Genomic DNA, 12,736 nt, shown 5'->3' on the forward strand with positions numbered 1-12,736 from the left:
CCGAGTGCCCAAACAGTGGTTTACCCCCACATATGAGGTATCGGCGTACTCGGGAGAAATTGCCCAACAAATTTTATGATCCATTTTATCCTATTGCCCATGTGAAAATGAAAAAATTGAGGCGAAAAGAATTTTTTTGTGAAAAAAAAAAAAGTACTTTTTCATTTTTACAGATCAATTTGTGAAGCACCTGAGGGTTTAAAGTGCTCCTTGGGCATCTAGTTTCCAAAATGGGGTCACTTGTGGGGGAGCTCCAATTTTTAGGCACACGGGGGCTCTCCAAACGTGACATGGCGTCTGCTAAAGAGTGGAGCCAATTTTTCATTCAAAATGTCAAATGGCGCTCCTTCCCTTCCAAGCCCTGCCGTGCGCCCAAACAGTGGTTTACCCCCACATATGAGGTATCAGCGTACTCGGGACAAATTGGACAACAACTTTCGTGGTTCAGTTTCTCCTTTTACCATTGGGAAAATAAAAAAATTGTTGCTAAAAGATAATTTTTGTGACTAAAAAGTTAAATGTTCATTTTTTTCTTCCATGTTGCTTCTGCTGCTGTGAAGCACCTGAAGGGTTAATAAACTTCTTGAATGTGGTTTTGAGTACCTTGAGGGGTGCAGTTTTTAGAATGGTGTCACTTTTGGGTATTTTCACCCATATAGACCCCTGAAACTGACTTCAAATGTGAGGTGGTCCCTAAAAAAAATGGTTTTGTAAATTTCGTCATAAAAATGAGAAATCGCTGGTCAAATTTTAACCCTTATAACTTCCTAGCAAAAAAAAATTTTGTTTCCAAAATTGTGCTGATGTAAAGTAAACATGTGGGAAATGTTATTTATTAACTATTTTGTGTCACATAACTCTCTGGTTTAACAGAATAAAAATTCAAAATGTGAAAATTGCGAAATTTTCAAAATTTTCGCCAAATTTCCGTTTTTATCACAAATAAACGCAGAATTTATTTACCTTAATTTACCACTAACATGAAGCCCAATATGTCACGAAAAAACAATCTCAGAACCGCTAGGATCCGTTGAAGCGTTCCTGAGTTATTACCTCATAAAGGGACACTGGTCAGAATTGCAAAAAACGGCAAGGTCTTTAAGGTCAAAATAGGCTGGGTCATGAAGGGGTTAAAAACCAAGCTCTGGATCAGATTCTCATTTTGATCAAAGTGGTGTTATCATGTAACTAACACTACAGTAGAACTGAGTTTTGTCGCATACCAAACATGTTGGCAGCTTCAGCTCTGTTGTACTGCAACAAAATTGCAACACTGACTGGCTGCCTGTGAGATGGAACCTGCAGATGTGTCAGGTATAATCACACACAGCCCTGCAGTGATATCGGGAGAGCAGAGAGCGGCCATCACACATCACACTGGTAATGTTCCTTTCACTTAATGAGAATCTGCCTCCAGAGATTATTGTAAGATCAGTGTCTGGCCCATAGATCTTGTTCTCATTTTACATAAGAAAAACGTGGCTATCTCTGGAATAAGACATCGGATTGCAATATTATTCCGCTTCCTATGACCTGTAAGCCCATATAGACTGCTTAGTAGGGTTGATCCTAGTGACAGATTCCCTTTAAAAATAAATGCTTATGTAATAAAAAAACAAATTGTGACACACACTTTTTTTTACAGGAGTTGTTTTGTGACAAAATTGTAATTAGTTGCAATTCTTTTGTGCTTCCAATGAAAAGTTTTAAATGTAATCTCCTGAGGTCTTATGAAGTCTGTCAAATGGTGCCTGTCAGGACAACGGGACAAATGCCTGATACCTGCCACCTGCACATGTGAAAGTGAATGGCAACCCTGTAATACCATACTGTGATCTAGAGATTGCTGCTAGTAGGCCACTGTAAATAAATGTGGCTTGATCTGCTGAACACTGGACCTCCTTTATACATGTCTATATTATAAGTGACTAGTGAGGACTATTAAAGCGGCCAAACAGAGAACACTTCCATAAATTGCCCATACTTTCCAGATGAGTCTTTAACAAACACAGATGGCTGTGGTCATCAGCTGTTGACATACTTTTTCGCTGCCTAGTTTATATATTTTCTTCTGCTTTTGCCCTTCATAATAGCGGCACGTAGATGACCAAAGCACAGACTATAATAACGACTTTCTCATAAAGCAACTGTTACTCTGCCTTTTAGAAATAACTTTAAATATATTTTTATTAGGTTATACATATGGGAAACTTTGCACTCCACCATTAGAAAAATGAGTAAGCATGTCCAAAAAATCCAGAAGGAGTTGGAGGATTCTAAGCAACGCCTTGCCAAGCAGCACAAGCGGGTAAGCGGCCAACCCTGCCATCAACACATTCCCATCTTTTGATTGCTAAATTAATCAGTAATGATGTATCCGTTATAATATAATGCTTAACCCCTTCATGACTAGCTTAACTTTTTGTGTGTATGCCTATTCCTGCATTTTGGTGTGTTTCCATTGTAACTGTAGTTTCCAATGACACCATTAGGATAATCATTTAGTGCTGTGAAATACAATGGAAAAAGAGCCATTGTTTTTACCGCTTTCATTCTGCAGTAACATTGACCTGGAAATCTGATTCTACAGGTCAGTACCACTAAGGCAATACCAAAGGCTGTATTTAGTTTCCAATCTACCCCCCACCATTTTGGGGTCCATACGTACTTCTATTGGATGTTTTTTAATTTTGTGGTTGTGCCAGAGGGAATTGAACCCGCTCCCATACACCACCTTCACCAGTGAAACACATAATATTGTAACATGGTGGTGAAGGGATTAATTACCATTCATTTGAACATTGTGGATGCGGCATCTAATGAACTGCTCTTAGTGTTTATAAAGTGATTTAGTGCTTCTTCCACTGACTGATAATGGGAACAATTCTGCTTCTTCACTATAGTTCGCCTGTGTAAAAACTGGCAGTCACCTGAGATACAAGGAAAACAATCATTCAGCGAGCTGGTTTTCAAGCTTTCTTTAAAAATCCAAATTTTTCTCTGCAGCACATCGCTCTGGAATAACAGATGTACTTTAGATAACGTGATGATCTATGTGCACATCACAACTGTAGTAATGTTTGTTCTGTGCACATAGAAGTGTGGCCGGGCTATTAAACGGCTTATGTGCTTCCTTGTAGCCAATTGGTGATCCTCTTAATGGCAGCGATCAGGTCGTGTAACTATGCCCTTCATTTTATTTATAAAATAGAACAATATTACTGAAGACGAAGGTTTTTATTTTTATTTTTTTTGCTTTTCTATTGCAGTATATAGTGATTGAATGAAAAAGGATTAAAAAGTAAAGTGAAAAAAGTGAATGAAATTTGAATCGTCGCTTTTTCCCAGTAAAGTAACACATTTTCAAAAATGAACGTTTTACATTGCCGTTAACCGAAGTCTGGTTTATTAAAATATAAAATGAACCACACCAGTAAACACCATAAAGAGAAATCTAAACTCCAGAATTGTGGTTTTTAGATGACAACATTGTAAAAAAAAAAAAAAAATTGCAAGTTGCATATTCACTGCACAATGAATGCTGTAAAGATCTTCCCGTTCCGTTTTTTTGGATGCGTTTTTATTAAAATTTTCACTTGCGGTTTACAGTACCAGCAAAGTCTGAGATTTCAGAAATCTCGTACACACGCTTTTTTTTTTTTTTTTTTTTTTAAAGCACATTTCACCCATTGAAAGCAATGGGTGGTGCAAAAAGGCTTAAACCGTAGGTATCCTTTTTTGATGCCACAACCCGAAGAAGTAGAATCAGGTTTTTATCTGCACTAAACTTTATCAACATGCACAAGGGACAAATGTTCCCTACTGCAAAAAAGCAGGTGGTGTTGTGTTTTTTCCTACAAGGTTCTTACTGCCAAGAGAGCAGGTTTTGTATGCAAGGAAAAATGCAACGTGTGGACATAACCTTTATAGCTCTTGTAGCAAGTGGAGAGAAAAACAAAAATTAAGAAATTACTCTGGTTTGGGAAGGGGATAAATACACTGCAGCCAAAGGTTTTGCAAAGGTAGAAAATCCAGTGGCTTTGTATGATCTAATTATACTTGTGTATTTTTAGAGGGACAATGATGACGACAGTGGAAGAGAGGACGGACCTCTGGAGGAACAAATTGAGCGCTTACAAGAGAAAGTGGAGTCTGCGCAGAGCGAACAAAAAAATCTTTTTCTTGTGATTTTCCAGGTACAACAAAAAACAGCCCATTCTTAATTGCCGTTTTGCCGGAGTCCGTTTACGGTGTATATATCTTTTTTTTTTTTTTTTTTCAGCGTTTTATTATGATCCTCACTGAGCACTTGGTTCGATGTGAGACCGGCGGCATTGATGTGATTACTCCCTGGTATAAGAACTGCATAGAGAGACTGCAGCAAATCTTTTTACTGGTCAGTATATTACTATATGACAAGGTGGATTTTGACTTGCACAAACCTAGTGCTGAGAAGATTTCTGATTAAATTGCCTTTTTTTTCTTTTGTTTAGCACCATCAGATAATCCAGCAATACATGGTGACTTTGGAGAACCTCTTGTTCACAGGAGAACTGGACCATCACATTCTGACAGTCTTCCAGCAGTTCTGTGCATTGCAGGCTTAGACAACCAAGCTACTATCGAACGTCTCTGCTCTGCAGTGGGAGACTTGGAGGAAGGTGCCTGGCAATGATTTTATCAAGGACTCGAACATTGATGTGATAAAAATCAACGGAGTGCAGAATTCTGTAGTATTTAAACTGTCATGTCATGGATTGTTTTCAAACCGTTTTTCATTTTTATTTTTTAGCCATGATGCTTTAGTCCTTGCGCTCCTCCATCCTCATATTTGTAGTCATTACCTTAGGCTGTTTTAATGTTTTGCTAGGTCTCCATGTTGTAATGTGAAGTACGGAGTCAGCGAGGGGATATTAGTAGACAATGTCCTTATTTTTATTTTTTCTATCTACAGATGTGCAATTTTTGCTTGCATTTTTTTTTTCATTCTCTTCCCATGAAATGTATTTTTGTTGAAAGTGTCTCAATTTAAATACAAAAAATACCTTTTGTTTTTATTTGCTTATTCTCTGTATTTTTAACTTGCTTATTGATGGCATGATCCTGAAAGTAAAGAGCAATCCGATTTATGAAAATAATTTAAAATAAAGTACTCGGTCTGCTGATGGGTAGCAGGAGTGGTCCTGGAACTCACAAGACTCGCTGAAGGGTTGCCAGGTATTTTCTATGCATGATGCCGTGGGTGAGACCCCAATTTCTGCAGTGTCACTTGCTAGTCTGCACGCTGTCATTTTGATACAATCACCAGTTTTCTCTGCTGCAGATCTAGAAGGGCTCAGAATGCTGAGCCCTGTATCACCCACACCACTGATTTAGCAGCTTTCTGTCTGTATATAGTGTACACAGAAATCTGCTAATCAGTGGTGGGGCTGTGGTTTCACCGAGAGTGCATGGTTACTGCCTAATCCTAGATGGCAGCAGGTGTTTTAATATCTGAAGAACAGCTATATGCATTTATGAAGTTGGGGCTAACCCTCTAAAGAGACACTGGGGCATATTGATCAACCACTTTGATAAATTTGGTGCATTTGATGACAGTCTAATTTATCAGAGTGGTTGATTACTAGGAGGTATAAACTTACACAACTTTTTTTTTTTTGTATAGCTATAGCTTACTTTGATACAGCAAAGTAAGGCTATGTGCACACGTTCAGGATTTATTGCAGAAATTTCCTGAGAAAATCCTGAGATTTTCTGCAAGAAATCTGCATGCGTTTTTTGCGTGTTTTTGCAGATTTTTCCGGACATTTCCCAATGCATTATATAGTGGGAAATCCGCGAAAAATCCGCAAAATTAATGAACGTGCTGCGTTTTTTACCGCGATGCATTTTTTGCGTTTTTTTCACGGAAAAAACACGCATCATGTGCACAAAAATTGCGGAATTCATTAAAAATGATGGGATGCATAATGTATGCTGTTTTTTTTTTTTTTTGCGGTTTTATAGCGTTTTTATCGGGAAAAACGCTAAAAAACTGCGAAAAATCAGCAACGTGTGCACACAGCCTTAAAGGGTTTTTCCCACTAACAAAAAAGCTAATGTTAATGAATAGATCTTTGAATAATAATAATTTCCACAACTGGATGGGTTAAAAAAATATATAGTACACAGCAGGGGCACATTTATAATGTCTGTGTCTGACCATACAGGAACATGGTCTAATCTTACAACATCTCCTGGGCAGGTGGAAGCAAAAGAGTATACAGACATTGCAGTAGGGGATCACAAATTATTTATTTGAAGTAAAACATTGTATGGAAAAAAAAAAAAAAAAACACGGGCAGAGAAAAATGCTCTACCTCACAGAAAGAAACAGATGTGATTCCATACTGTAATGTCTTTAGTCACATCCAGATGTGGAAATTATTATTCCAAGATCTATTGATAAAATGTCAACTTTTGTTTGTGAGACAAGCACGGAGTATAGCTTAAAAGGTGTTGTAAGCCACACCTTTTCAGCAAGGTCATACCCGCGAATAGGACAAGTCGGAAAAGGTGTCTAAAACACCTAAATATAGTGCAAAAGTCCTAAGTGTTTTGTGCACATTATACCAGAATGCTAGCGCCGTTAGATTAGTAAATATGCTGTTTGTTCCCACAGCATCATAGTTTAGATTCGTATAGTAATATTCACTCACAAGATATAGCGATTTTATAAGATGGGTGGGGGTAAAAATCTTAAATTTGGCAGTTTTTTGCTCAGTTGTCAAAAGATTGTAACCTGTCATTTGACTACACAATTGCACGACAAACAGGATCCTAAGGTTCTTTGGGATTGCCAATACACCTGTTTTTTTTTTTTTTTGTTGTTGTTGTTTTTTGTAGTAGTGTGTATGTAGTTTTAACATTTCTTCTGATAGTGTTAACTTATTGCATGTAATTTTTCAAGATTACTTTGCTACGTAGTGAGACCTCCAGGATGGGGCTCTATGGACATTTCACTCTTACAAATAGGCCTGGATGTCAGGCCTCCATTTCCTTAAGACATTGTTCTAAAAAGGAGTGCCACTCGTGTACAGACTGCGACCTTTATGCTAAAGTCACACCACTGTATTTTCTCTTATCTGGGAGAATCAGGGTGATCAGAGGTGTATATAGATATTTTTATTCCCCCACCCCTAGAAGCTATCAGAAAATGTCCTATTGTGAAAATATTGTTTATTCGGACTCCCATGACAGCACTACGAGAGAGGGGATCCGCCCTTCAGGAACAGGAAACCTACAGATACAAAAGGGCGGCACCTCTCCCCATGCATCAGTTGGTTTCCTGTTCCTGGAGGGACAGGATCCTACAGATGAATCTCGTAGAATGGATCCCAGGCCGGCCGGTCGAATCAGGTAGCGGGGGGGTCTCCTACCTCGACCGGTGCGGAAGCTCCTGGAAGACATCACGGTGGTCCTGGCTGGACTGCACGTCAGTGATGTAGACAGCAGGGAGCAGATTCCAGTGGATTCCTGATCTCCGTTAGCGCCGGTAAGTATAGCGCTCCTTCGGTTCATGTGGGGTGCAGCGCGGTGGTGATGTAGCGGTGCCAGGAGGGGAACGCTATCCGGAGCGCTGCTGCGTGCTCTTCGGCGTCCTGCATCGCTCTCAGCGTTAGCTGGAGCGTTTCCGGTGCAGTGACGTCGAGGGGGCGGAGTCAGCAGGCGCTTCCGGTCTCTGGGTGACTGCGCATGCGCAGTTCATCCAAGATGGCGGCGCCCATCGATCCTGAACGCCGGTCTCCTCACACACTGCGCTGACCCCCCAGCTGTAGCCTAATCAGCCGGAACCAATGAGAGGGCGCCAGGCAGCCTGCTGACCGGATCTGAGGGGGATTTAAGCAGGAGCTAGGAATAGAGCTCTGCCTTTTGGTCACATCCACATCATGGAGAGTGATGGTGAGCGGCAGCTTCAGTTGCCGGAGGAGGTGCGACAAAAGCCCACGGAGAAGGAGCATGCCAGGAGTGACCAGTCCAGCCGTAAAAGCTCGTCCAAGCAGGGATCTAGAGCATCGACTGGCAAAGAACCCCCTCGTGTTCCGGTACCTTTTTTTGGCGTACACTGGTAAGTGATCTACGTGAATGCTCACTCAGTGACGCGGGCCCCTTATACTTTGTCATTTTAGGGAAAGAAAAGTGCAAAGTCGAAACATAAGGAGTGTGCCCTGTGTGAAGTCCCGTTACCAGATTCTTATACTAAAAAATTATGCGCCTCCTGTATACAACAGACGGTGAGGTCTACAGGAGTGGAGGGGTTGAGTGACATCAGGCTAGATAGATGGTATCACCCTTATTGTCCTCCCCTAGGTAGCGGAAGAATCTGCTTCTACGGCTAATCTACGTGAGATGATCCGTACAGAAGTAAGGGAATCCCTGCGGTCTATATCCCAGGCGGGAAGTTCAAAACAGAGAACCTCGGTGATCTCTGATTCGTCAGAGGAAGATAAGGACGAAGGTTCTTATGGCTCAAATCTCTCTTCCTCGTCGTCAGAAGAGGAATCTGACCGATTCTGTCTGCCTCTGGACCGAGTGGATAAATTAGTTAAATCGGTCAGAGGTACGATGGTCCTAGAAGAACCTAAGACTCCGCTTTCCCGTCAGCAACTAATGTTCAGTGGCTTGGAACACAAGAAGCGTAGGTCCTTCCTGGTGAATGATAAAATTCAAGACCTGATTCTCCGAGAATGGAAGAAACCGGAGAAGAAAGGCTCATTACCACCAGCTTTAAAACGCAGATATCCCTTTGAGGATACGACTGTGGATACCTGGGACAAGGCCCCTAAATTAGATGCTGCGGTAGCAAAGGCATCAAAAAAGGCCGCATTACGTTTCGAGGATATGGGATCCCTTAAAGACCCCCTTGACAGGAAGGCGGATACCTTCCTTAAAGGTACCTGGGAGATGGCAGCCGGATCGTTGAGACCAGCGGTGGCTGCGACTTGTACAGCCAGATCCCTAATGGTCTGGCTGGAACAGTTGGAATCCCAGCTTAAAGAAGGCGCTTCCAGAAGTTCCATTCTAAGTGCGCTTCCGGTGATTCAAGATGCTGCGGCTTTCCTGTCGGACGCGTCGGTTGATTCGGTCAGAATGGCGGCCAGAGCAGCAGGACTTTCCAACGCGGCTCGTAGAGCCCTATGGTTGAAATGTTGGTCGGGTGACATTCAATCAAGGTCCAAATTATGCGCTATCCCATGCAAAGGGGAATACCTCTTTGGACCAACCTTGGATGACCTGCTTGAGAAGGCTGGAGATGACAAGAAAAAATTCCCGAGTTTGTCATCAGCTTCTTATCGGCGTCCATTCAACAGGAGGAGATTTGGTCGCGGAAGGAAGCGCGCATCCTCGCCCGCTAGAGAGAATTTTAGATGGGAGGATAGACGCAGGAGAGGTACGGGTTACATGTTCCGCCGTTCCTCAAAAGAACGTAAGAAACCGGACCAATGACTAGCGATCCCTGTGGGAGGGAGATTCAGCCTTCTCTTCCGCATGGTCTAACATCTCAAATAGTGACTGGGTCCGAGGTATTATTTCAGAAGGTCTGAAGTTGGAATTTATTCACTGGCCTCGGGATAAATTTATGTTAACCCCCTTGCGTTCCTCCACTATTGAGCAGGCGGCTTTGGAGGCAGAAGTTGTGAGTTTATGCCTCAAAAACGTGCTGATTGAGGTCCCAGAGTCAGAAAGAGGGAGTGGATTCTACTCTCCCCTATTTCTGATTCAGAAACCAGACAAATCATTTAGGACTATTATTAACCTTAAATCCCTTAATGAATATCTGGTTAAAGCCACATTTAAAATGGAGTCAATCAGCTCTGCAATTAAAATGTTGTTCAAACACTGCTTCATGGTGGTTGTGGACTTAAAGGATGCGTATTATCATGTTCCTATCCATGGAAACTTTCAGAGATTTCTACGTGTGGCGGTGTCTATGGGGGGTATTGTTCGACATTTTCAATTTAGAGCCCTTCCCTTCGGCCTCTCAACATCTCCCCGAGTATTCACTAAAGTAGTTGCGGAGGTCATGGCGCACTTACGTGAATCCGATATCCTCATTATCCCTTATCTGGATGATTTCCTGATAGTTGGGAACTCAGCAGACCATTGTCTTGCTCAGGTAAAAACAGCTATATCTAAGCTAGAGAATCTGGGCTGGATCGTGAATTATGAAAAATCCCGATTACAACCCCTAAAAACCCAGAGATTCCTAGGTCTGCTGTTAGATTCCGAGTTCCAACAATGCTGTCTTCCACCTGATAAACTGCGCCATATCCAACAACAGGTATTAAAAGCAATTAAAAAACCAACCATGACTCTTAGACAGGCTATGTCCTTGTTAGGTTCCCTAACTTCCTGTATTCCCGCCGTCCGTTGGGCCCAGTTCCACTCCAGACCTTTACAGTTTGACGTATTGAATTATGATAGTCTTACAGGGTTCCTTGCAGGGTCAGATGACTAAGTCCAGAGGTTCTGACATCTCTTAGATGGTGGCTAAGGGAAGACAATCTGTCAGCAGGAGTTCCCTGGGTGACTCAAGTGACTCGGATAGTTACGACGGACGCCAGCCCCACAGGGTGGGGGGCACACATGGGTGACTTAGTAGTCCAGGGTTTATGGGATCCCCAAACATCAGCCTCTTCCAATCAGAAGGAGTTAATGGCAATTGAATTCTCAATTAAAGAACTCCTCGTATATCTACAGGGTCACCATGTCAAAATCCTCTCCGACAACCAGGTGGCAGTGGCCTATGTGAATCACCAGGATGGAACACGCTCCAGGTCCCTGATGGAAGTAGCGGATCGACTGCTCCAGACAGCAGAAAACCATTTTCCATCTTTATCCGCAGTTCACATAAGAGGGAGAGAGAATATAAGAGCAGACTTTCTAAGTCGAAGCACCTTAAAACAAGGGGAATGGTCTCTGAATACAAAAGTCTTCAATCGGATCGTCCGCATGTGGGGTCATCCAGAAGTGGACTTATTTGCCACCAAGGACAACAGAAAGACGATAAATTTCTGTTCCTTAAATCCCAGGGAATATCCACTGGCAGTGGATGCCTTCCTGATCAGATGGGATTTCCAATTGGCATATGCGTTCCCCCCGCTCAATCTATTGCCGCTGGTGGTCAGGATGATAAGGGAGGATCATGCGAGAGTCATACTGATCGCTCCGTTCTGGCCCAGAAGAGCTTGGTTTTCCTGGCTCAGGACCATGTCCGTGAAAGACCCCTGGGTACTGCCGGACATTCCGGACTTACTTCATCAAGGTCCGATCAACTATCCACAAGTGAAGGGTCTCCATTTGACGGCATGGTTTTTGAGAGGTCATTGTTAAAAAGCAGAGGTTTTTCTCCAAACCTAATTGATACCCTTATGAAGAGTAGGAAAAACATAATAACTAAGATCTACTCTAGAACTTGGAGGAAGCTTCTGGCCTCTTCAAATTTTAATATTGAAGAGGGTATACCAATCAACCAGATTCTAGAATTCCTGCAGAGGGGGCTAGAGCTAAATCTATCCACAAGTACACTAAAAGTACAAGTATCAGCCCTGGGGGCTCTATTCTCTTGTAACATTGCAGGTAATTACTGGGTATCAAGGTTTATCAAAGCTGCTAGTAGATCCAGACCTATACACAAGAATAGGTCAATGCCTTGGGATCTCAATCTAGTCCTTTCAGCCTTGACTAAGGAACCATTTGAGCCCTTACATTCAGCCTCACTTAAATTACTATCCCTCAAAACAGCGTTTTTGGTGGCAATTACATCTGCTCGTAGGATAGGAGACATACAGGCTCTTTCTAGGCTGTCCCCTTATACAGAATTTCTACAGGACAGAGTAGTCCTCAGACCAGATCCAGCTTATTTACCAAAAGTGGCCTCAGATTTTCACAGATCTCAGGAGATAGTGTTACCGTCATTTCTCCCTAATCCTTCTAATTCCAAAGAGGAGTTACTCCATACATTAGATGTTAGGAGATGTCTATTAGAATATATATCAGTCACTGATGCTTGGAAGAGAGAGGATGCGTTGTTTCTATCCTTCCAAGGTCCCAGGAAAGGTCTTAAGAGTGTCGAAGTGCACGTTAGCGAAGTGGATTAGGGAGGCTATCTCTCTGGCTTATACTGCAGGTGGAAGTCCAGCTCCGCAGAATCTGAGGGCACATTCCACCCGGGCCATGGCTACATCCTGGGCTGAAAGATCTGGAGTTTCCATCGACCAGATATGTAAGGCAGCTACGTGGTCATCCCCTTCCACCTTTTTCAAGCACTATAGGTTGGACTTGGGGTTCTCTTCTGATCTCACCTTCGGGTTAAGGGTGCTACAGGCTATAGTCCCTCCCTAAGGTAGTTTACATCTCTGTAATTCTCTCGTAGTGCTGTCATGGGAGTCCGAATAAAGCATTAAGCTACTTACTGGTAGCGGCATTTTTCGGAGGCCCATGACGGCACCCTTAGTTCCCTCCCTATTCACGTGGGGGTTGCACTTCCTATAATGTATATAATGAGATAGATAGATCTCACGTGTGGTATATAGTTTATTATGATTGATTATTTTTGTACATAAACTGTATATAATGTATATTTGTGTGCTACTAACCGCGGTAGTCCTCTCAGGCTCTGAAATACAACTGATGCATGGGGAGAGGTGCCGCCCTTTTGTATCTGTAGGTTTCTTGTTCCTGAAGGGCGGATCCC

General features: G+C 42.3%; 1 protein-coding gene across 2 annotated transcripts in view; it reads left to right on the top strand.

The window, feature by feature from the left end:
- Positions 1–5,057, top strand: part of NCBP1 (nuclear cap binding protein subunit 1) — an 80,211-nt gene extending 75,154 nt beyond the window's left edge. For both annotated transcript variants that reach the window (XM_069766788.1, XM_069766797.1), the window contains exons 20-23: positions 2,194–2,308; positions 4,074–4,196; positions 4,283–4,396; positions 4,494–5,057. In XM_069766788.1, the coding sequence (XP_069622889.1) occupies positions 2,194–2,308; positions 4,074–4,196; positions 4,283–4,396; positions 4,494–4,607 (466 nt within the window). In that variant the 3' untranslated portion in view covers positions 4,608–5,057. The remainder of the gene's footprint in view (positions 1–2,193; positions 2,309–4,073; positions 4,197–4,282; positions 4,397–4,493) is intronic.
- Positions 5,058–12,736: the final 7,679 nt, after the last annotated feature.

Source organism: Ranitomeya imitator, chromosome 1, assembly GCF_032444005.1.
Source record: "Ranitomeya imitator isolate aRanImi1 chromosome 1, aRanImi1.pri, whole genome shotgun sequence".
In the NCBI taxonomy this organism is placed as follows: Eukaryota; Metazoa; Chordata; class Amphibia; order Anura; family Dendrobatidae; genus Ranitomeya; species Ranitomeya imitator.